General features: G+C 48.2%; 1 protein-coding gene across 2 annotated transcripts in view; it reads right to left on the bottom strand.

Moving 5' to 3' along the window:
* Positions 1–1290: 1290 nt before the first annotated feature.
* The window catches only part of SYNDIG1 (synapse differentiation inducing 1), a 48037-nt gene continuing 24431 nt past the window's right edge, over positions 1291–24896 (bottom strand). For both annotated transcript variants that reach the window (XM_081148744.1, XM_081148745.1), the window contains exons 3-4: positions 23652–23789; positions 1291–2608 (exon numbers count right to left, since the gene is read on the bottom strand). In XM_081148744.1, coding sequence (XP_081004870.1) covers positions 2450–2608; positions 23652–23789 — 297 coding nt within the window. In that variant the 3' untranslated portion in view covers positions 1291–2449. The remainder of the gene's footprint in view (positions 2609–23651; positions 23790–24896) is intronic.

Below are 24896 nucleotides of genomic sequence, written 5' to 3'. Positions count from 1 at the left end.
GCCTTTAGAGCCCCCAATAATCTTCCCCTGACCTGCGGCTCACTCAAGACACATTCTCTACTACAAAGACCCACAGCGACTTTCACTCCTGAGGTCACCCCGCCCTCCTGTGGGCAGCTGTACTGGCTCTTACCATGATCTTATCAATATCCTTCCTGCCAGGCAGGACAGCCACTGGCCTACAGAGCCCTGCTGTACCTTAAACGGCCCACAGCTACTACTCTCTCCCTCCTCACCCATGTGGAGCCCTGACCCCCTCCTGTGGGGCTCAGTGAGATGACAAATCCACTGCTCGATTTACATGCTTGTTTGGCAGGGGGCCAGTGGCCTGCTGGCCTCGGGCATCTGTGGGTCTAGTGTCCACCATTACTTTGTTAAGATGAGCAGTCTTCACATGAGATCCCCAGGAACTGAGGTTCCCCCCACCCCAGGGGGCAGCTCAGTTCATCCTAAAGACTAGGGAGGGGCTTCAAAAGGTCCCGGGGTGGAGACATCATGGCAACAGGTTCGCACACAACCCCTGGCTCCCTCCGATGCTGAAACGTCATCAAGAGCAGAGCACAGACGCAAAGGTGGCCTCTCAGTAGGAGGTGGGCCAGCTGCATTCTTAGAGGGGTCAGCCTCCGCTCAGGGTCTGAATTTACGCTCAATGGTTTATTGGTAAATTGTGTCAGCAGATGTCAACACCCGGCAACAAATGCAGGTGTCTTTGAGGGAGAAAATGAAACACAAAATTGTCTGCATAAGGGCTGGGACTGAAGCCAGTGCACAAGAGGCCTCTCACAGGCCCTATAAACCTCAGGGGTGAGGCCCAGAAACCCAGGGCAGGGTCTCTGAAAAGGCAGCTTTGGCCCTGCGGTAGCTGCGGTGCCCATTCGACACTAGGATATCCTGGAGCAGCAGGGAAGGCTGCTCCATTGATGCCTTTTAAACACAGAGGCTGCTTCAAATGAGGGAGACCTCTGGCATCTTAAACAGTGCCAGGAGACCGACGGGGCGTAGGAATGCCCTGGCCACCTTTTGAAGCGGCTGGTCCTATTGTCTGTCCCCCTCGGTGTCCTGTTAGGGACTGCTGAGCAGCACAACAGTCCTCAAGTGCGTCAGGGCCACCATGTCCTTCTAGATTCACATCATCTTAGTTGTCATTGTGGCCACCGTGGATGAAGCAGCACCCTACGCAGGCCCTGCACTAGGCACCGGGCCACACGATCTCGTGTGGTCCCAAGGACCCCAGCAGGTAGGTGACGTGACTCTCATCTTAGGAGACCTTACTACTGTCCTAGCAACTGAGTCCTGGGTGGCTCTGCAGTTATTTAAAAAAGTAAAAACTATAAGTGAAACCTAAGAAACAGTATTAATCAGAAAGAAAAGTCATAAACAAAACAGCTAAAAAGTAATTTTTGTTAAATAATGAACACTCGGGAAACAGCAGCGAAACGGTTTAAAAATGTCTGATTATTTCTCAGCATTCATCTGATAACGTAAGCAGCATGAAGCAATTGTTGCACTTTTAAAAAATGACAAGAAAATAGCTATTCATTTAGTCAACGGAGAATGTTCATCTCCTGCTAAGATCACTAGTGCCACTGGGTGTCACCAAGGTGAGTGCCAACGCTTGTCCTTTCGCTGAGATGGTGTCCACAGCTCCTTCACCTTGAATTCCAGGAGTAAACCTTGGTGTCCTTCTGGGAGGAGTCTTGGGACAGACTGTGGCCTGCTCCCCTCTCCCCCCAGACCAGTGAGGCCCAAGATTGCAGATTGCTGTGTGGTGACTGCAAAGTTTGGGCATGTTCCAAGGGAGGTTGGATGACCCTAGGCCGGGGAGTGGAGGGAATGAAAGACTGAGCCTGGGGACAGGTTCCACACTATTCTGACTGCACTCAGGGCTGGACCCACCGAAGACCAGTGACAATGGGGTTCCTGCCAGAAGTTCTGTCTGTCTTTCTGCTCAGCCCTGTTTTCTTTCCATAGGGAAGGTACACGGACAGGGAGAATGACAGAGGAGTCAAGCAGGGCAACAGACGGAAGAGTGACACGTCCCCACCTTCCGTCTATTGCACCATAGTCCATAAAAAATAAACACATTTTTACTGTTTGTGTATTGCTAATGCTATGGCTTTCCAGGCACTGGCAGGCGGCAGAGAGAGCTGCACTGCCACTAATCCACCAGAATCCATCCAGAGACAGCCTCAAGGGTAAGGATCTTTGGAGCTTCCAGTTGGAAGGGTTAGCAGTGCCCATCTGTCTTGTGTTTTACAGTGTTGTGAAAATAAAATTAAAGGGTAAAATGAAAGAAATCTCCACGGGCAGAAAGTGTCAGGGTGTTATCGAGTCGTTTGGCAATAAATTATACTCTACAGCATCACACAGGTGTTCCTCCCTCGCTCGCCCTGCGTGCTCTGCGTCTGCACGAAGCTGGCCCAAGTTGTTCCCCTTGTGCCAGAGGAGCTCACAGGTGACTGTTCTTGGAGAGGTAGGCAATGAGGGCCACGGCCACGCCCACGTAGATGCCGGTCCCGATCGTGATGGAGAGCACAGCCAGGAACAGGGCCCGCCGGGAGCTGGTGCTGGCCTGGTGGAAGTCCCCCTTGGCCACGGCTTTATTGGTCTGCGGAGTTGAAAAGAACGGAGGGAGAAGCAAAAGGAGGTCAAGGCGAGGCGGTCAGAACAAAGGAAGAGAGGGCATGGCTCTCCTGGCTCCCTCCAGCCTTGGAGCTAACTGACCCAGGGAGAGGGGACTCGCCAGGGGGAGCCGAGCCTGCTCCCCTGATGACAGCCATTCCCTCTGGCTGGCAAGGAAGGGATGGGGACTGCTGGTCATTACTGCTTGCGTCTCCACAGCAAGGCACTCAAAGTGTAGGAGAAAAAAAGAGCCTCACACCAACACCCCCGGTCAGCAGTAGCCCACCTGAGCACCACCGATGTGGGGCCCGGGGTCTCGGGCACCAGCATGCCAGGGGTGGACTAGATACCACACCTCCAGTGCCCCGCTTTCTACCCGATGATGCCATTTCCTTTTATCTGAATAACACTAAGTTTTCTAAAGTATGTTCCCACTTACCTTATGCAATCTTTGCAGCATGGTAGGAGTGTGGGAAAGGATATTATGGTTCTCATTTCCCAGAGAAGACACTGCGGTATGATATTGTTAAAATGACCGCAGGATACTTGAGACTCTACTCTTCAGCTGGTGGCCCTGGGGTCATGCTTTCCTCATCGTCTCCCTCCCTCTCACAGCTAGAGTTGGTACAATTCACCCTTCAATACAGTGGTTTGGCGTAAGATCAATATCTAGATATGTGGTTGCCCAGTTACATAACACGGTGATGGTTTAAGAAGATTCATGTTTCTTATGGCCACGAGGTGGCAGGAACATGGAGGTTTTGGATGTTGCTTCTGATCTGGTATTTTTCGGTAGATGCATGCATCCACTCCTTCCTGCCTGAAGGACGGTTTCTGGCCTGATCTCGTTTCCACATGTCACCAGTGGTATTTCTGCAGTGTGTAGGCAGGTATAGGAGTCAGTGTATTTTTCACTCAAACTAAAAATACCAAGGCCTTTGCAATGGACCACAAAGGGTGAAATCCGAGAGGACTCACAAAACGAAGTTCTGCTGTCTTGTGGTCCTGACACGATCTGATGAGGTCTGGAGCCCTGTGTCAGGTTGAGAAGGGACTTGAGTCTGCTTCATGGCCACCCCCCTCTTTTCCCTAATTTTTGGATCTTGAAGGCCAGTTTTTATGTCTTCCTCCCTTTATTTTTTGGCTTGGAAGTGAGCTTGGGATCTAACTACCAACTATTTCTAATGAAGCAGGGCCAAGGAAATGCACAATGGGAAGCCTCCTAGGACAGTAGTAATTAAGTCTTAATTAGCTGAGTTTCATTTTCTAGCAGCACTCCTGCGCTCCAAGGTCCTGGAACATAATCCACTGTAACTGCCCATCTTCAGCCAAGCAGCCATCCTCCATTAGAACGTCATTTGCTGCTATCTCTCTCATTAGCACCATCCTTGTCACCACCCAACCAAGGCTCTGCTGCAGGAGCAATACATACAGAGAGGAAGGCAAGGTGGACACTCTGCATTCCTTACCCCCGGACGCAGGCCCCTGCAGGGAATTTCTGTCTCAGAAGACTATCCCATCAGAGTTCATGCATTTTAGTAGTGTCCCCCCCGCTTTTTTCTGTTTCATTGATCTACGTGCCTGTTCTTATGCCAGTCCCAGGCTGTTTTGATTACAATGGCCTTGTAGGATAGTTTGATATCAGGTAGTGTAATACCTCCAACTTTGTTCTTCTTTCTCAAGTTTGCTGCGGCTATTTAGGGTCTTTTTTTGTTCCATATACATTTTTTGGAATATTTGTTCTAGATCTGTGAAATATGCCATTGGTATTTTTATAGGAATTGTGTTGAATCTATAGATTGCTTTGTTTGTGTAGTGTGGACATTTTAATGATGTTAATTCTTCCAAACCATGAACATGGTATATGCTTCCACTTATTTGTATCTTCCTCAATTTCTACATTCAACGTCCATCCTATAATTTTCCGAGTACAGGTCTTTTACCTCCTTAGTTATATTTATTCCTAGGCATGTTATATTTTTTGTTGCAATAGTAAATGGGATTGTTTTCTTAGATTCTCTTTCTAAGCTAAGTGCTGTATCTCCTTCAGTAGCTCGCATTCCAAAGGCAGGTAGCCTACAGAGACCTTTCTCTCAGCACTGCTGCTGTCACTGTGAAGGCAGAACCACAGGGCCAGCACAGTGACTGGAGGGTGGCACCATCCAGCCTCCAACCCAGTCTGCAACCCCATTCATGCCTTGAATGTGGCAGGCGAATGCTTGTTCCCTCTTTGGGAGGGGACCTCCCTTGTGGCCGGATACTCCTCTACCCCACATTTTGCCCACAGGTCACCAGTGAATTGTGTTACTTTCTTTTGGGGGCCTTTTGCTCAGAAAACTTAAAAAAAGAGGAAGGTGGCTGGCTAAGCCCTGAGCAGCACCAGCTACCACTTCTGTGTGCCAGTGGGGGCTCGGTGGGACTCAGAGAGCAGTGACTTCCACTCGCATGAAGTCTTCTTTGAGTAAGAGTCAAAGGGGAAGGAGAGAGCCTTAGCACAGAGCTTAAGATCAGAACACAGGAAGCAGGAGTCAGAACCCAAGAAACACTTGGGCTCCAGGAGGCTCACTGTGGGCAGGGCTCAGACCCAGCCTAGACAGAAGAAATCTTTTAAACTCACACCCAGCAGGTGCTGAGCTCATGCACAGCCCACTGGAACGTTTCACGTCAAAACACTGAATGTGCACTCTGGTTCTTTAGTTATATAACTACCTTCACTTACCTGGTTGTAAAGATACACAGAAACTCTGACTTTTAAATTGAAGGGTGAAAGTAAAACATTAGTGCTAAAGCTCATGAAAACAACTGACTTCCTCTCCCTGAGTAATGTGTTATCTGAACTGAGGAAATGAAAATCATATAAACAGAGCATACAAGGACAAACATTCTTCGTCTAATATTTCTACCACCAGAACTGTGATGCACTGGATAAAATAGTGAAGTCAGTCACCATGTACACCTCTGATCATGCCTCCCGAGGCTGGGACAGCCACCAGAACAAACCACCGTGCCAGAGGAGCGTGCTATCAGGAAGCAGAATGCTCCTTATATGTGTTTAAAGCTCATTTTGCTCAGGTTTTCATAATGAGAAATTACCAGTGTGTAGCGTAATGAAGCCAAATTTGCATTCCTCGGACAGGACTTTTTAATTCTTATACTGTATTTACCCACAGGTACATCTGGCGGTTACAGAACCTGTGACTGGTAACATTTAGGGGGTGGTTTCATTGCAAAATTGGCACCTTCTTGTGGTCTGTGACCCGATTCCAGGCCCTGCTTTCTTCTGATGCTTCCGGCATGTCCAGGTCTTGCCTACAGGGATTCGCCAGGCTGTCTTCACCCACTTCCCATTCTATCTCCCTTCTCCTGCCCACCTGAGGTCCCAGGCTTACCTAAAAGACTTATCTTGGTGTTTATTGGCATGCCAAAGCCCCTGCATAGAGGCCAGATACCAGTTCATGCCTGGAGAACATAAGAGGCAGAGGTGGGCAGACCAGCAATGTCAGGGTCCAAACCAAGAGGAGTGGGGACAGGACAGGCGCTCCCCATGGGTCAGGGAAAGGAGGCTGGATGTTTTCCAGGGTTCAGGTGTGGGCTGCCATGAAGACTGCTCTGTGGGGACAGGACAGGCCCTCCCCATGGGTCAGGGAAAGGAGGCTGGATGTTTTCCAGGGTTCAGGTGTGGGCTGCCATGAAGACTGCTCTGTGGGGACAGGACAGGCGCTCCCCATGGGTCAGGGAAAGGAGGCTGGATGTTTTCCAAGGTTCAGATGTGGGCTGCCATGAAGAATGTCTTAGATCCTGTTCCACGAAGCCCCACTGAGGGATGCTGATGGAAAATGCACAGCCTCGTATCAAGCAAACTGAAGTTGATGATGCAGAATGTGTGTGGGGGTGTCTGCAAAGCACCCATCAAAATGTCCAGATGAGAAATCAAGTTGTACAAGCTTTGGAGGCCCAGGGGGCATGACCTCATATGACAATCCAAGTTAGGTGAGGCCTCTATCTCCTATCTGTCGCTGCTCACCATGCCTCCCTCCAAGATGGCAGACACCATGGACAGCAAGCTGGGAGGAGGGGAGGGGGAGAGACCATGCCCCTCCTTCCCAGTGTGCAGGCATGCCACTGCCAGCTACATTTTCAAAGAACGATGCTCTATCCAACCCCCGGAGTGACTCAAATGGAAAAGAGAACCAGTACAAAATGTTGGCAACAACGCGGAAAAACTAAAATGGTCATACCCTCCCGGTGAGAGTGTAAATATTTTTATGGACCACCCCCACCTTCTCCTTTTTAGCAACTCTTCTAATTCAAGCCAGTAAAAATCAAATCTGTTGTTAGTTATGTCTGAACAGCAGAAAGGATATCGTTCATGAAACAAATGCACCAACTGTGTCTGAGTAACTAACTCAGCTGTGTTTGTGTAGGGACAGAGCCACCCCACCTGTCCCTGGTTTGGATCCCTGCACTTGAGGGGAAGGAACTTCCTACAGAGATGTCTTCAGGTTCCTTTAATCGAGGTTCCCCATTCTGTGGATTATTTTACAGGGACCACAATCTCAACAACGTAAACATAAGTGGAACAACAGCTGCTGTGCCAGGCCCATGCTGGACACCTGAGCTACTATTATCTCTCCATTCTTCACGTGAGATCAGAGAAACCTCAAAGCCTTGGAGCCGCTCAGCTTGTGAGTGGCCTTCCCAATGGCCTTTCTCCCTGCAGCCGGGCCCTAAGCAGTGTCATGCTCTTGCACTCTCTCACATGCTAACCTCTGGCCCCATCCAGAGAGAAGCCTGCCTTGGTGCCCCACACACTCAGGTTTTCTTTGCTGTGAGATGAGGGCTGGGAGGCTGGGACTCCTCTAGTGAGGGCACAGGAAACTTCAGAGTAATCTAAGCAAAAGGGAACCCCTGCAGGAGAGTGGAGGGGTGCCTTCCACTCAGCCCTGCCTCCTGGTGCCCTCTCACTGCCACCTCCCCCTATTCAGGCTGGTGGTTAAGACTCAGGCCTGCCATCCACATTCTCAAAGCACCCCCTCTCTACTCTCCTACCCAGTGCTGTCTCATCATGCTCCTGTTCTCTTCTGGGAGTTACTGGTGCTCAGAATGCAGGTTATTAGGGAGTCATACAATATATAAGAGGGTGGTCGGCAGACATTATCTCCCAAAACAGTGCTATTACTTCCAGAATTAAATAATTCCAAAACAATTCATTTTTCATCTCCATTACAACTCAAAAAGATTAAAATAATTAAAAGAATTTAAGTGATTAGAAGGAATAAAAATCCACAGTGAAAGAAGAAGAAATTATATTTTGTAAATAAATGCAAACTTGGAAAATACAAAGCTAGAATTTTTAGAATTGAAAAGTATACAGTACTGGATATAAAAATAAAAATAAACAATTTATGAGTCAAATAGCAGACTGACTAGATGCAACCAAAGAGAGAATCTATATGCTAGAAGATATATAGAAGGGAATCAGTTAGGTAAGCAAAGAAAGACACAGAGATGAAAAATTGGAGATTCAGCGCATAGAAAAAGTCCGACATGCAACCAATAGGAATTGCAGAGGAGAGAATGTGGAACTAATGAGGCCACAGCAATATTCAAAGGTGAGAATTGTCCAAATTTATGGCAGATATGCCTCATCGGATTGAAGGTGTTCCCTGAATCCTGAGCAGAACAAATAAAACTGAATGCACATAAAGACACACTGTGATGGAACAGAAGAGAATGGATTGAAAGAATCAACAAAAGGCTTATTCTAAATGGTTCACATTCCCATTTTACAGTTTTACCCTGAGGCATATCATTGATACCCATAGCTTTGATTACCATCTCTATAGTGAACTTTTATAACTCCAGCCTGGATGCATATATACAACTTGGCATCTTGGATATCTCAAAAATAAACTCAAATGTAGTGCTCAAGACCAACCTTGTCATCCTTCTTGCTGGCCACTGCCCCCCTCACCCACCACCATCATCATTGCCATCACCAGCCTTCCTCATTACCTGCCCTTCCAGTCTTCTCTGGGCACACTGGGCTGTGCCTACGAGCCCCGAATCTACAATGCCTTCGGTTCACTGCTATAACTTTGGCTATGCCAGCCTTCCATTCCTCATCCTTCACTTTGGCTAATTTGAAAGAGGAATGGAGCACATTTCTAAAATACACACCACATGCTCTTCCATCCACACTCCCTTCTCTCTTCTTAAAACAGCCCCTCAGTAGCTTCCCATCCTTAAAGGGCTCCCCAAGACCTGCATGGTCTGGTCCTGTCTGCCTCTCTGTCTTGTTCCCTTCTGTCCATCCCCACTGGTCACTTCTCCCTGTGCTCTACCAGTAGCCTTCTTGGTCCCTACCTGCCTTCACAAAGGATATCTCCTGATGGAACACAGGCCCTCAGTCCCCAGGGAAATTTTGCCTGACTCCCAATTTGATCACGCTGTGACCTTTCATTCATGCCATTTATGACACTGAGGTTCAGCTCCCTCTAGGCTATAAGCTCCAAAGGAGCAGAGGCCACCTTCCTGTTAAGCTGCTTATCTTCAACATTTAACAGGGCACCTTGCACATTAAGGGCATTAAAAAATATTCCTTTAGTGAAGGATTTTCACAGTTCCATATTTTATAATTATACAAAACATCAGTGATCAGTACCTTTTTCATCATGAACTCAAACACCATGCTGACCTGTGAGTACAGCAATGATGGATCTTGCGGACACAGGCCTCCGCCAGCTGTTAGCATCACAATGTTTGCTGTTGAAAGTGAGTCTGGCTCAAGTGGCGTGGCCTCTGTGTGGCTGTGCTCAGCTCGCACACTCATTTATAACACTTATCTCCCTCCCTCCCATGACAGCTTGCTTAGCAGGGAGCTGGATATGTACTTCCTAAAATCATTTTGCATCTGCTGCCAGCAAGCAGCCCATGCTGGTCTTCATTTCGGGCTCACTCCTGACCATCTGGCCTTTTCCCGAGGAACCTCACTGCCTTCTGGTTGGCTGCAGAGTCTGCCAGCTGGGGGTGTGCACCTCCCAATTCTACTCCCTCGGGATTCAGTAATTTGTTTTTATTTTCCTGCTGCAAGAATTCCTGACCTGAAGCAACCCCAAGTGTGTGAGGGAGACATAGTGGGAAAGAGAAAGTTGGGCCTCAGAACTTATTTTTGAGTGAAGTGAAATGAAGGTGAGGTCATCATGGTAGGAGGCATCACTAAGAAGGTGACACCGGGCTGCACCCTAAGGGACAAAAGCTGCAATCACCCATGAAAATCCACAAATCTCCTCTATCGAAAATACAAGTGTCCACCTGACGACAGAGGCCTCAGCGTAGCTGATGTTGCTTCTTTCTCTCCCAGAGGCATGTCTGTGATCCAAACAACAGACTGACTGGGTTCTCCCCAATTTCTATGTAGAGGCTCGAACCCTCAAAGGGAATGTCTTTGGAGGTGGGGCCTTAGGGATGTGATCAGGTGTGGACAAGCCCATAAAGGTGGGGCCCCTATGATGGAGTTGCTCAGCATCACACAACTACTCTGGACACCACACCTTCTGAGGCTCTGCCCACAAAGCTGCGAACGGTGCCTTATTGTTGGAAATTAGGGTATCTGTGAAACTACTCTGTAGGACACTGTCCTGGTGAATACCTGGCACTATCCATTTGTCAGACCCATCAAATGCCACAGCACCAAGGATGAACCTTAATGTACACTACTAAAGAAATTGATTAGAAAGCCTGGGGTTACCAGGATGGAATGCAACTTGTGACAAAAGAATCTGTTACAAATGTATGAAACAACCTCCCTGAAGGAAATGGGGCAGGGGGAACATGTCCACCGAAGTAACGTCAGGGATGAATGAAGACTATAATGCTAACGGCAAAAGGGCTGTACATAAGCTACTGAATTCTAGTTGGTAGAGTTGCTTCCCACGCAGAGACAGGGAAATAACTCTGAAACTACTATAAACTCATAGCAGACTTAAACATATAAGTAAATGAATAACAGATAGCTAGAGCCAGGTTTTTCACTGCTGGAGTGGGAGGTCACAGAGAAGCAGGGGAAGGGGGCTAAAAGGACCTGTGTGATGATGGATTACAGTCGAAGACTAATCGGTATGAACTAATATTTAGCTTAAAACAGATATAGATACATACATATAAAATAATTACACATATATAAATATTTCTATATATAAATATGCAGAAATGTATTACTTTCTACATATAGAATTAATGACATGCATCCACACATACATATATTTCCCACTTCCTAGCTCTGCTATTTTAAAAACCAGAATCAGTGACACCCAGTAGCAACCAGCACACCCAGTGCCCAGATCTTGGATTCTAATACCATTTCCCAATAAAAGGAACCAGAAATCCATGGAGAAGTGGCTGATACTAGGGCCTGGGCACGAAATATACAAGATGAACCTTGAGCAGCATCTTATAGTGCAAAGAAGGAACGTCCTCCAAACAAAAGGACAGGGACATGTCAAGGGACACAGCAGCAGCCTAAAAGGGCTCCCAATGCCCATTAGACCTTGAACCAATTATAATTTTTTATGTGCAGCTGGTCTTTATTTTCCCCCTAAAACAGCATTATAATACCTGGATGGCTGTTGTGACAAGTATTAGCAACAATAGCACAGTAATCTACTACTTTATGTCAAACACCATGCCAAGGCTTTACCTGCTGTGTCTCTTTTCCTCCTTTGCACAAAATCATGGAGTATATACCATTATTTAATACTGCTTTCCCCAATAATGTATTATGAAAAAATTTTAAAATACAGAAAAGTTAAAAGAACCTATAGCGAACACCCGCATATCCACCACCTCAGTTTAGCATCAGCATTTTGCTATGTTTATGTGATTGGTTATCTGTTCATCTAGCCATTAATCCATCTTTTAAAAAATGCAATTTACAATAGCCAAGATCGGGAAGTAACCCAAGTGCCCATCAGTAGATGAGTGGATAAAAAAGCTGTGGGACATTTACACCATGGAATACTACGCAGCCGTAAAGAAGGAGGATCTCGTACCCTTTGGGACAGTATGGAGGGCCCTGGAGAGTATTATGCTAAGTGAAATAAGCCAGGCAGAGAAAGACAAGAATCACATGATCTCACCCATATGTGGAATCTAATGAACAAAAAAACCTGATGAACAAAATAGGTCCAGAGACACAGAAGCATGGAGCAGACGGACGAATCTCAGAGGGAAGGTGGGGGTGGTGGAGTGGGTGGGGAGAGATTAACTAAAGAACTTATATGCATATATGCATGACCCACGGACACAGAGAACAGTATGGGGAGGACCTGGGGGTGGGGCGGATGAGGGGTGGAGGGGATTAATGGGAGGATAAAGGGGGACACCTATAATGCTTTCAACAATAAAGATAAATTTTTAAAAAATAAAGCATCTTCAAGAACATGAAAAAATGAATGAATGAATGAATGAATGAATGAATAAAGCATTTCAGTGTAAATTACAGACCCTCCCTGTTAAATATGTCTTCATGTGACTCCATTCACATGGTTTAGGGAAAGAAAAACAAGGAATTAAGGTTCAGCGAGGCGAACTTATCCACGGTCACGCAGCGGTGGGCGCAGAGATTCGGGCTCCTGGGCTGTAACATGTACTCCTGACTGGAAACTACCACTGTCACCCTCACCCTCTCGGCAGAAGTGCCACCTCCTCTCTGGAAACAAATGGGGAGGAGCTTAAAAGAGCCAGGAGAGAAAATCAGGCCCTGTTCTTTAAAAAATGTTTTGGGGGAAATGAAAATTCCTAGGAAGAGAAATGGGTGCTTGGGCACCTGGGACCATCCGCTGTAGTGGGTGCAGGCCCGCTGGTGTCCACCCACAGCGTGGGCACTCCACTGTGTGCGAGGACATCCCCAATGTGGCAGCTGTTTTGTGCCACTGCAGATCTATCAGGGCGCTGGTTTGAGGCCTCTACAGAATGTGTGGGTCCACCCCATGTTATCTGCAGAAGAACACCCTAGAACTTGAATTTTTTGTACACAATAAACTTTCTCAAGTTTGTTATATTATGGATGTCGTGTCGGTTCCTTCGTTCTCCTTCCAGTCCATTTTACAGAAAACCAATCGCATAATAAACACAGCACCCTTGTTTCAAAGTCTTTCCACAAGAAGGCTGCTAGATAACCAGGAATTATAGTGTCTTAATGACCCGGAGAAAGCTTATTTCTTAAGAAGAGTAACGACTATCAAAGATTTAAGTAAAAGATAAAAAATAAACGCAGTGTTATTTATTAGACTGGAAAGATAGGGGGGGATCTAAATGCTTTAAAGTGTGAATAAATAAATAATCAAGTTATATCCATATGTTGAGATATTAGGTAGCCACAGACAATAATGCTTAGGAGGCATTGCTAATTATATGAAAAATGCTCAAGATCTCAGTTACAAAAAGGCAGATTTTAAACCTTGATCTTACCTATATATATAGAATAATATACCAAAAAACTGGAACAGGCTAAACTCTTAAACATAGTTGCTTCTGAATGTTCCCCGTCTTTTCAGTTTAATGTACTGTCCAAAATTTCAATGGCAATAAATAAAATTACTTATTGATACTGCAGGTGTCATTTTTTCCTAGACAGCATCCAGCTAATGACTCAATATATCTCTCAGTGTGCAGCCTGGGAGGTGTTGGTGTCCCGTCATCGGCATGAGAAGCCTCGAGTGCAGGGACATCAAATCACTCCTTCAGCACTGCAGAAGCTGGGACACTTCCTGGAGCCCAGCTGTCAGATGCTTGTGTGGACATAGGCTCTGACCCACAGCCACAGGGACCGGCCACAGCCTTCTGCAGGCTGAGGACCTGTCACAGTCATGTAGTGAGCCTGGAGCTCCAGGCCACACCAGCCTGGCCCCGTCTACCTGTATTTGGGGTGAGTCCCTCATGGGCCACCTGACAACGCTCTCCTGAACCTGGTCACACTCTCCTTGGCCAGCACTCCCCTCCAGGGCACGCATTCTGCGCTGCACTGTGCGATTCTCTCCTGTTTCCACACTTCCAATGGCAGCACGTGGCGCTGTTACAATTATTTGTGCGGTGGCCTCTGTCAGCTCTGCAGGGAGGATCGCGCCTCCTTCACCTCGATTTCCTGGGCACCCCATTCATCACCTGCACCGGTGGCCCCTGGAGAGACGAGGTGCCCGAGGAGAGCGGGTCCGTTTTCCAGGCCAAGCTGGTGGGCCGCTTAGAGCAAAGTGTGAGAGCCTGGCCTTCAACATTGTGGGACTGCCCCCGAGGCTAGTTCGGAAATTACACAGCGTGTCCACTCTGTGGACTTGGAGAAGGAAGGGGTCATAGCCGAGCTGAGAGTCACGGGGCGCCTTTCACAGCAGAGCCCCGAGCTCTGGCCTCCCATTCAGTCGCCGTTTATCCTGACAACTACCCTTCCTTTCTCCTGCTGGCTGGTTGGCTGGTTTTCAGTGGCAATTGCAGCCACACATTTTTATCCAGCGGCACATTTAAAGACCATCCCAATTCTATTTTCATCTTCCACCATATTATTTCTAATATATTTGAACGTTTGTCAGTTATTGTCCTTTCTTTTAAAAATCCAGCTTCAGCCCAGCTGGTATGGCTCAGTGGTTGAGCATCAACCCATGAACCGGGAGGTCACAGTTCAATTCCTGGTCAGGGCACCGGCCCAGGTGGTGGGTTTGATCCCCAGGGGAGGCAGCCGGTTGATGATTCTGGCTCATCATTGATGTTTCTATCTCTCCCTCTCCCTTCCTCTCTCTGAAATCAATAAAAATATATTTTTTAAAATCCAGTTTTACACCAGCAGCTGAAAGACAGGGGTGACGGCCTTGCCTGAGAGGCGGGAAGCTGATCTGCAGCCTCTCGAACCTCACTCACCTCCTTGGGCATCTATCTGTTCCCTTTTGGACCTCACCTTCCCAAGGAGGGTAAGAAGGGGCATGTCTCTCAAATATGCTGTTAATGGTAATGCAAGGATTTCAAGAAACCCTCGGCACTTCACTCCCATTTCTGTGTCACGTGAGGTGACGTGAGGCCAGGTTTTGCCTCTCAAGGCTGAGAAAGTCACCTCCCCTGGAAGCCCTGCTCCTCCTGGTGAGCAGCGGTGAGCTGAGAGCCAGTTTAGGCTGCCAGCTCCTTGGGAAGAGGCCAGCTCTCTGGCTGAGCCTTTCGCTGGGTGAATTGTGACCCGTCTGTCTGCTAAGTCTGCCAGCCTCCCCCATCTGCCCGGCAGCGGGGCCGAGTGCCAGATCATCCCTCTTCCACGCGAGCTGGCTTGCTTGTCCCGGCTGCGTCTGGGTTCTATGTCACTGACCCTCTCAGCCAGCACTGACCCCAAGGGGGTCGGCTTCGGTACAAGTTGGCAGTGCTGGGTTGTGTGGGTAGCTTTCTTCTGCGAGTGAGGGGTGAGCAGTACTTGTTTGCTCAAGGGACCCTGTCACGTTCACCTTCTATGATCCCTGTGAAGTTCGGCATGTGACACCTAGAGGGAGCACTCTCTCCAACACTCTGGACAGCCGGGTGTCAGTCCCAGCGTGGCCATCAACCAGCTGTGGCCGTGGCCAAGACATGAGACCCTCAGGGTCTCAGCAGTTTCTACCTATTTCCATGAGGGTCCTGAACTGTATCCAGGGAGTACTGACTACAGAGAGTCTATGGGGGGTTGAGAGGTTTCCCGGGGCACGGGGGAGCCTCAAAGGGGCTAGAAGTGAAGAGCCTCTCTGGCTGGGAATCAGTAACAACAGCACGCTCCCAGCTGTGCCCTTCCCTCTGCCCACCCCTCTGGACCATTACATTTGTTGAGTTCCACCTTCGGGTCAGGTATAAACAGCCTGACCTCTGTCCTGTTTCTCTCACCCCCTCCTAAGCGCTGAGGGACAAAGGAGACATGATTGATGTTTCACAAGTGACTTGCTGCCTCCAGTCCCCTGATAACAGTGACATTTAAAGATCAGACTTCACCGTGACAAGGGACAGCTGAGCCTGGGATGCCTGGGTGTGCCTGCTTCCTGGGGGAGGCACAGTACCGTCTGCTGCCCTGCAGGGAGCTTGCAGGGACACACTGCCCCAGCCAGTCCAGGCCTTTCTTACCCACCTGGCTAAGGGTCCTTAGGACCCAACAAAGGTCCAGTGTGGCTGAGGTTTCCAATAAGCCACACTTCTCGGCAAACAAAGTGACGTGTTGTATACTTTCAATATAAACGATTTTATCGATCAGCTATACCTCAATAAGGCTGGGGGGGAAATGATAAACCCAAGAGCACGGCCTTCCTCTAGACCCTCCTAGTGGTTCTAAATTACAAGGAGCTTCAAATAAAAGCCCCCCACCTGGGGTGTGAACGGGACCTCCCAGCTACTCCGCGAGCTCTAAATCTTCTCATATGAGAGTCTGAGATTTGCAGAGGCCCAAACTGGAGAAAATGGGTGCATCTCTTTCCCTCCATATCATTTCATGACTTTCTGCGTTGCTGTTGTTGCTTCAGTTGAGGAAATGCTAACTCTGGAAGATTCCCTGGTCGCTTGGCTATAGAGGACTGACCTCGGCAATACAAAGAAACAAAACAGAAAAGGCAAAGGTGGAGGGGAAGGAGCGGGGGGGGGGGGATAGAGACTCTTCTAGAAAGAAGAAAAGGTCACTACGGCTATTCAATGTACGAAACGGCCCGTCAGCTCTATCATGCGGAGGGCGCTCGCACTATGCACCGTGGGAAGGAGCATTTTAATACAGAGCGTCTCTTTTCCAGCTTCAAAAGACAAGGCTGAAATACAAAGCCAGTGAAATGGCTGTTGGGATGATGTCTTTTCTCCTTGAGGGCTCTGCAGGTTGGCAGAGTAACAGGAACATCATTTGCCAGGTCAGAAGTGACCCTGGCAAGAGAGGAAGAGACAGCGGAGCCCTCAGTGCCAGCAAGGCCAGGTGCTCTGCCTCGGGAGATGCTGCAGGCCCCCCCCCCGCTGCCCCCCCAGGCCCCCCTCACTCAGCCAGCGGAGGGGTGAGAGAGCCCTGGCTTAGCCCACCTGCTAAGAGGGCAGAACCAACTGAAGGGCTTTTCGGAAAGGCCGCGTGCTGGCTGCCTCTGCCCGATGGAAGGAAAGGATTCTTTGGAGCTCCAGGAGGAGGAGCACATGAGAGTCCCACCTTCGCCCGACTGACTGAGCTGAGTAGGAAAGAAAGACAATGGAAGCAGTGCTGGCAGGAGCCGGGGGCAAAGGGAGTGAGTAACTGGATGCCACAGAGGTTCCGTCCAGCGAGTGAGGCTGGCAGATGAGGGGGTGGGGGCATGCACACAGGTCTCGCGGAGCAGGGCTCCCTTTGAGGGCTGATTATTTAAATTCTCACAAGCGCGGGGCTTATTTCCTGTTCTCTTCTGTGTCCCCAGCACCTGGCATCAGGCTCAGCACCTGGCATCAGGCTCAGGACCTTGCAGGAGCCCAGTTAGGAGTTCTGAAGTGCACAATGACAGAGAAAGCAGATTGCACTTCAGGATGGGAGCCCGATTCAGGGAGGACAGCAGGAGCTGCAGAGAGGAACCTTGAGAAGGCAGATCCTAGAGTCAGAAGACCTAGCGGAACCGCCAACTAGGAATTTCAGGAGGGTGTGTGTTGCACCTTGGGCTCTCAGAGTCCCCCCTTTTGACACACATTGGGCAGTGCACACACGCTCCTCACCCTGGCTCATTTCAGACGGGTGTTAGGGTATCAGGAACTTGGAAGGAACATCACATGGGAGGAGCAGGCTACCTATTAGGATGAACAAAAAGCTGTGCGGGCCCATTTACGTGCAGTTAAAATAATAGCGAGGAAGCTGCCTTACCTACATAAGTTACCAATGTCTTCAGAATTTGGCCAACACGTACAAATCATTGGTTAATTTCAGCTATTAGCTTCCACTTATTAAAGTGGGCCATTGAAAAAACTCTATTGAAATATGAACTAGTTATCTGTTAGGTAATAGAAGTCCTAAAAAGCAATAATGCTGCCTTAAAAATATTAGACCATTCACATTTTTTAGGCCATTTCCCCACACGTGGCTCACACTCTAAGGTATCATTGGATTCTGTTCATTTCTTTCCCCAACATGCCCATGTTTAAAGACAGGACTTACACCTTTGGGTTACATTAACTTATGCATAATAAATATTCTAAATATATTCTGAGCCTTTAACTAGGCAAATCAGGACTTCTGTTTGACAACAACCTGTCAATTAGTACTTTAATCATATTTATGTCTTATTTATACCCTGACAACCTCCAAGAAGGATCCGAGCGAAGGGTTAGCTCGTTTCCCACATGTGAGCGGCCCTTTCTCACTGCACGTTCCTAGTCCCAGTTCTTAAGGTCTAATGAAATGCATGCGCTGATCATGATCACTGCAAAGTCTTAAATGAGGACTTGCCGTTTTTCAACCAATGGGAGCGGAAGGTTTTGGAGAAAGAGCTGTTGCATGGCAGGCCCGTTTCATCTTGGATGACACCTTCCTGTTTTAGTCTTTACACCACCGATCAGCAAACACACAAAAATGTATTTATTATAATCCTTTACTCGGCCACAGATCACACAAGTACTAAACACCCTAATAATGCACATTAAGATTGTAAACTGATGCACAGCCCCCTTGCCCACCGGTGTGTTCTCCTTAATAAAGTTCAAGCAGCACTGTGAGCGGCCCTCACCCGTGTGGGGGGCAGCACACTCTGTCCATCCAAGCCACCCCAAAGCCTTGAGGCCCATCCTCTCCTGTCTTCAGATGCTCAGCATGCAGACTCAAATCAGAGGCATTCCCAGCAGTTAACATAAACACAGATGGCCCTGGAAGGAAGATTTGTCACTTACAAGATTCGTTTTGGTTTTCAAACTCTGCATGTCATTTCCAAAGGAAAGCAAGGCACTTTATACACCTATAAGGACCAGGCAAAATCATGTGAAATAATCTCAGGAAAGCACAGAATGATTTTAAGATTGAGCTCTAGGAGAAAGGGTCTCTCCACCTACTTAGCACATCTCCACTCCATATAGAAGGATTTCTGGGAGGACCACAAAGCACAGCCCATCTGTCCTTGTGCTTTCTATGTCTGGAAACCATTCTGGGACAACCCAGAAGCTCCTGTGGCTTCCTTGGTGACTAAGAAAACCACCAGAGACCACATCAGCCTGGGATGGGGGCCGGTGGCGTTGGAAGGTAGCAACATAGCAGGATGCTGGAGGCAATGGCAGAATTGGGGGAGCTGTTCTGGGATGGGGGATGAGAAAGCCCCAGGGCATGGTCAGAAGAGGTGACAGGCCCCAGGAACAGCTGACTTCCACTCATAAATTCACTTGCATTCTACTATGGCCCAGTGCAGGGCCAGCCAGTTGTAAAATAAACCTCTCTGTGTGTCTTGTTGTTTCCAAGTCCCCTAAGCAACCTGCAGGCATGTCATTCAAGAACTCATTGCTTTATTTTTGAATTGTTTTTTGAGGCAACCAGTCTCATAGCTCTCACCTACAAGCTTACAAGCTGAGTACACGGGGCTCACCATGCTTTCTAGTTTTGTGTGAGCCTGAACATCGCTGCAAAGCAAAGCTCAGGTGGATTAAGTTACACACCAACGAAAACATGTTCTGCGGTTGTATTTCAAAGTGTCCTTACTATTTTATACATAATCTGGACAAGTTAAAAAATTGTGCCCTGTCTAAAAGGAGATAAAAAAATAGAATTGAGGAATATAACATACATTCTCTGCAGGTGATAGCACATGCTGTGCTCAAGGTCACGGTTTCAGCAACCCACTCATTGGTGGAGCATCATGGAGGAGTGAGGTCCACACTGCCTCTTAGAGGTCCCTGTGGAGTTAGTGCTAGCTGTCCACAGCCCTGCAGAGGGCACAAGCCCAGAGTATTTGGTGACTTGATTAGATCTCATGCATGGCCAACTCCTCCCAACTCTGCCTGGACACATTTAGATGATAGTACATTTATGAGCCACATGCTTCGTCTTTACGAAATGACGAAGCAGAACATTGGTGTGCAGATCTCTGCATCCATCACACAAAGCCAACCAGACTTAGAGAGTTGCTACGAAGCACCAGACCCTGTGCTTTGTATGATCTACAGAGGATGCCACTTTCTCGGAGTTTGATCAGCCGTGTCCCATTTCCTCACATAGTCTGTCAGCCTAAGAACTGTAGTTGTTGTGATCGCGCAAAGAGTCAGTTTGAATCTCTGTTAGCACCAGAAAGGGTGGGAATTCAAGCAAAGATAATCCAAGTTCCTCAACCAAGCCTTCACTTTTCCAACTTAAAAAATATTCCCTGTACAAACAAGTAAGGAAAGAGAGAAAGGCAGGTTTCTGCTCCCAGTAATATTGCTAGAAACCCTCCTGCAGCAGACAACTAAAAACCCTTGGGGAAATATGAGAGAATTCTAAAGCACCGAGAGATGAGGAAACGGGAAACTATTAGGGCCCAGACCAAGGGAGAGCAGGGGCCTGGGGGTGAGCCAGGCGCAGGGAGACGCTTCTGCCCTGGTCATGTTTGCTGAGCATAAGCGAGGCCTGAGAGGGGTTTTGGTTACTTGGGGGGTGCCAGGCCAATCAAAGAGGGAGATCCTGGCAAACCAGCCCCTGCCATAGAATGGAGCCCCAAAAAGCGAAAGCATAAGATAAAAAGTGAAGCAAAAGTACACCCCCTCTCGTGCATTACAGACTGGCTTCGCATCAACTCAAAACCTGAGCTTAGACCGAGGTGACTGAATTGTTTGTGCCCTGTGTCCTGACAAAAGCAAAGAAATAGTCTATCTCAAGGAAGGTGGCATCAATCCTCAAAATACTCCGGTGAATACTTTAAAAAAATAATCACCAGCATACAATAAAAATAAAAAAATAATAAATAAAAAAACCCTAAGAAAATATACCACGAGTGAGACCAAGGAGAAAAACAAAAACAAAACCACCCCGGCTCACAGGGGCCCAGATGCTGTAATCAGCAGGCACAGCCCACCGAACAACTCTGTTTACTACATTTAAGAAAATACACCAAAAAATCTGAAAATCTTGGCAGGCAATTGGACACTATAAAAAAATGTTACAGCCGATCAGAAAAAGGAGAAACCGAGAAATTCTACAACTGATCCATTACAAAAAATTTAAAAAAAGATATTATAACTCAGTGAACAGGTTTATCAGAAGGTTCAGTACAACTGAAGAGGAAACTGTCCATCAGAGCTCTAGGCCTAGTGAAAACACCTGCAAGGGTGAGCGTAATGAAAGTGACACAAAGCAGAGAAAATGTGCCACCAGCTGGTCCACACTAAAGGAAATGCTAAAGGACATTCTCTGGAAGAAAGGGACATTAGGCCAGCTAGAAGGTCAGAGGGTTAGGAAGGAAAAGGGAACAAAGAGAGTGGAATGTGTGGACACATACAAATAAATACTGACAATATAAAACAATGACAGCATTGTGGTTTTGGAAGTAGGTATATCTATCCATCTATCTACCTAGCTGTCTGTCTGCCTATCCATGCATCCTTCTATTTATATCCAAAAAGAAAGAAGGAAGGCCCAAGTTCATACTTTGAAAAGATAGATAAAATTGATAATTTAGATGAAACTGACAAAATTATAGAAAAATACAACTTGCTCCCTTGGCACCCACAACCCTCAGTCTTTTATTTCTCTTGCCTCACTTCCTACGTCCATACCCAAAGGGCACCTGCTTCAGCCATGAGGTCCCCTACGTCACTCTCAAACACACCAGGCGCATTCCTACCTCAGGGCCTTTGCACTGGCTGTCCCTCCGCCCAAAAAGCTCCTCTTCAAGAGATTCTCTGGGCTCAGCCTATAGTTTTACTATGAAATGCTATCCTCAAAGAAAGCCATTCCATGACCACCCTTTTTAAAAATGTGTACCCCACATCCGTAGAGTGCCTAATCGTGATGAGTCCATCACTCTGTAATTTACTTCTGTTGGTTTCCTGCCTCTTGGCACTAGGATGTCAGCTCAGTGACGACGGGGTTATGTTTCACTCACTGCTGCACCCCTGCACTCAGAACAAGGTCTGATGAATGGCAAGTGCTACGTAAATGTTGGATGAATGGATTTCAAGGACATAGTTCCTGGCCAGGTTGGATGTTGGTTCTCCTAGGTTTCAGTGCCATCACAGATCCCTTCTCCCCTAATTTGTTCAATTCCCTTTGTTGATGCTGTTCATAAAATTCATAATCTGATTCTTAATGCCCTTTTCTCATTTAATTATTGTCATAATGCTGCAGTTAGCAAAGGAAAGAAATATTTTATGAAATAAAATGCTCAAATGCAGAAGATAGCTGCAGCAGAGGCAAGGCGTGTAACCCTCAGGCCTGCCCCGGGCCCAGTTCCAGACCCACAGCCTCACTGGGGGTGGGTCTCCCCCTTGTGTCTCAAGCTGGCAGCTGCCACGTGGGAGTAAGGCGCTGAGGGCCAGTATCACAGGCCTGTCTAGAAGGGGCTTCTCTTCCTCACTGCACACCCTCCACGCAGAGAGGGGGACTGGATTTCGAAGCCAGAACTGTGCTTCTAATTTTGTTTTCAAACAGATAAAAAGGGCAAAGTTTTACTGCAGAAAATTTAATTTTCAGGAGTAGAAATACTTATATTTGCATCACGTACCCATACTCACTACCTCTCTGATTTCTGTAAGTTATCTAATCCCTCAAAAGCAGTTGTTTTCATGCATAAAATGTGGAGAAGCATTTCCCACCTTTCAGACTCATTGCAAAGATTAAATAAGTGTGCATGTTAATTGACTCACAGAAGTTGCTCGGCAAATGGCGGGTTCATGTCTATTCTCCGCATCGCTCAGAGCATCCGCTCCTGGCCATACCTGCCAAGGCCGCACGCGGTCCCCCCTTCGGAGAGCGGCCTATGAGGCCCGCGTGCGCCGAGCCGGATCCACGGTCAGCACTGTCGGAGGAGAGGGTGTCTCGGACCAACGCGGCACGCGGCCTCCTCCCCGGCCTCCACGCTCATCCCAGCCAGCTGCCTTTCCCAGAGGTGGCTCGAGCCAGCTGCGGCCTGAGGCCACCATCCAACCTCACCGAGCCTCGGGTACGAGGCCACACAGTGATGTCACGGCAGTGCCCCATCACAGGCTCGCTGTGAGGCCATTGTGGGCGACAGCACTGCTTGAACTGAGGCAGCATCGGGACCGGCTTATCCAGATGCCGGTTACTCCCCGACCCCCCTCCCAGAGGCTCTGACTGAGCAGAGCTGTGGTGGGGACCAGTCAATGCACATGTCAACCTGTGCTGGGGACGCTGATGCCGCTGGTCAGGACCACACCCTGAGAAGCAGGTGGGACCGGCACTTAGTGGATCAATATAGGTCACCTACTTTACAAGCACTTTTATTACTACTGTTACTACTACTACACTTTTTTCAAATGATAAAATCTGTTGTAGTCAAGATTCTGTCTTTTTCTAGGCATCTCTTCATCTAGGGCCCCGCCTGTGTGCCAACGATTGGGGTTCCCAGGAGAGCGTGTTGGGCACCTGCTGCTCTTCCAGGTACCACATGGGCACCTCTTCTCTAACCTCACTTCCCTAACACCTGGCTAGCTCCATGCCGTCGGTTATTTTAGCATCATTTTGTGGATCAAGAAACTGAGGCATGAAGCAATTGCCTACTGACCTGGGCCCAGCTGGACTAGGACAGAAGAAAAAACATCCTGGGTTTTGTAAGTCCGTGCCACTGGCAGAGCCCAAGTGCCTGCTTGAAAGCCAATCTCCCCAACATATCTGCGTTTCCCCAGTGGACACCTGGTCCCGTCTTCAGCCCTTTCCCTGAAGACTGCCCACCTTACCTCGGGGAGGCCATGGGGGCAGTCCCAGGACGACACTGAGGTGAGGTGGCCCTGGCCTCCCTGTGGCACCCCGACTTACCCAGGCATGCTCTCCAACCATAGAGTAAAGACGCCTCTGGTGGCAGGAGTTGACTGTCTTCTCTGGCTCTCCTCCTTACTGGCTTGTGTGCTATGTGTGGCCTTACCTCGTGGGACAGGTAGAAGGCTGCAATACCCAGAGGCCAGAAGCAGCAGAGCATGGAGAAGACGCTGAGGCCCAGGTGGTCCCGTGGGGGCATCATGAGGAAGTTGTCCTCGCTCTCTGTGTCACTGGAGTAGTTGCTCTGCAGGAGAGGAGGGTGGGGCGACACAGGAGAGAATTAATAGAGGAACCACTCTGGGGCGCCCTCTGTGTGTGGAGGTGGAACAGGGCACAGGGAGATGCCTCTGGGAAAGTCGCAGATGTCATTCCTGCAAGTCCTGTCCTCAAAAGGAAGCTCCCAGATGAGGGAGGAACCCTTACTGGGGGAACAGGAAGAGGCAAATCCCAGGGACTGGGCTTTGGGTCATTCCACAGAAGAAAAAATCCTACGGGAGTCAATCACTTCCCAGGTTTTGGGATGGAGGGATGGACAGTGGGTGTAGAGGTCTGCTCTGCAGAAGCTACAACTGTGTACTCTCAGGAGGTACACACTCTTGTGGGTTCCATGCTTTATTCGGGGACAGAGGGATTTCTATTTATTCATTTTGTTTTACTCATTTTTTAGAAGGAACAGTTTATTGACTTTTAGAGAGAGAGGAAGGGAGACAGAGAGACAGAGAAACATCAATGTGAGAGAGCAACAAGGATTGGCTGCCTCCTACACGCCCCCCACTGGGGATCAAGCCCCCAACCTGAGCATGAGCCCTTGACCTGGAATCAAGCCTGCAACCTCCTGGTGCGGGGACTACGTCCAACCTACTGAACCACACCAGCCAGGCCCGAGACAGAAGGATTCTTAAAAAGCAGCTCAGACAATTCCAGCACTCAGCAAACCTCCCTGCAGAGGGCACACCAGAGCCCTAGGGCACTAAAGGGCTGTCATGCTGTGGCAGGGTAGGAAGAAGCTAGGAAAATCCCTGGGAAAGTGGAAGGGGGAAACTGAGACAAGAAAATGAAACAAGGCCAAACAGTCTGGGCAGCTTGCTTCTAGCTTGTGAACTGCAAGACCTTATCTTACCCAAACAAGGACACTGGAGAGCAAATGGCTTATACTCTCCTCCCTAACCGGAGAATACATAGCTTAAGTCACCCTGGCCTGGGAAAACAGAGAACAGAGACCCAATTAATGCCACTTGTGTCAGCTAAACCCAACGACAGATGAAGTTGGAGAACAAATAACAAAACCCCATTAAAGCCAGAAAGACCCAAGATAAAAAATAAAACAGTAAAACAAACCAAAGAATAATCC

This window comes from Miniopterus schreibersii, assembly GCF_964146895.1.
Source record: "Miniopterus schreibersii genome assembly, chromosome: 10".
NCBI lineage: Eukaryota > Metazoa > Chordata > Mammalia > Chiroptera > Miniopteridae > Miniopterus > Miniopterus schreibersii.
Note: the sequence above shows the minus strand (reverse complement) of the source record. Positions and strands in the feature narration are given on the sequence as shown.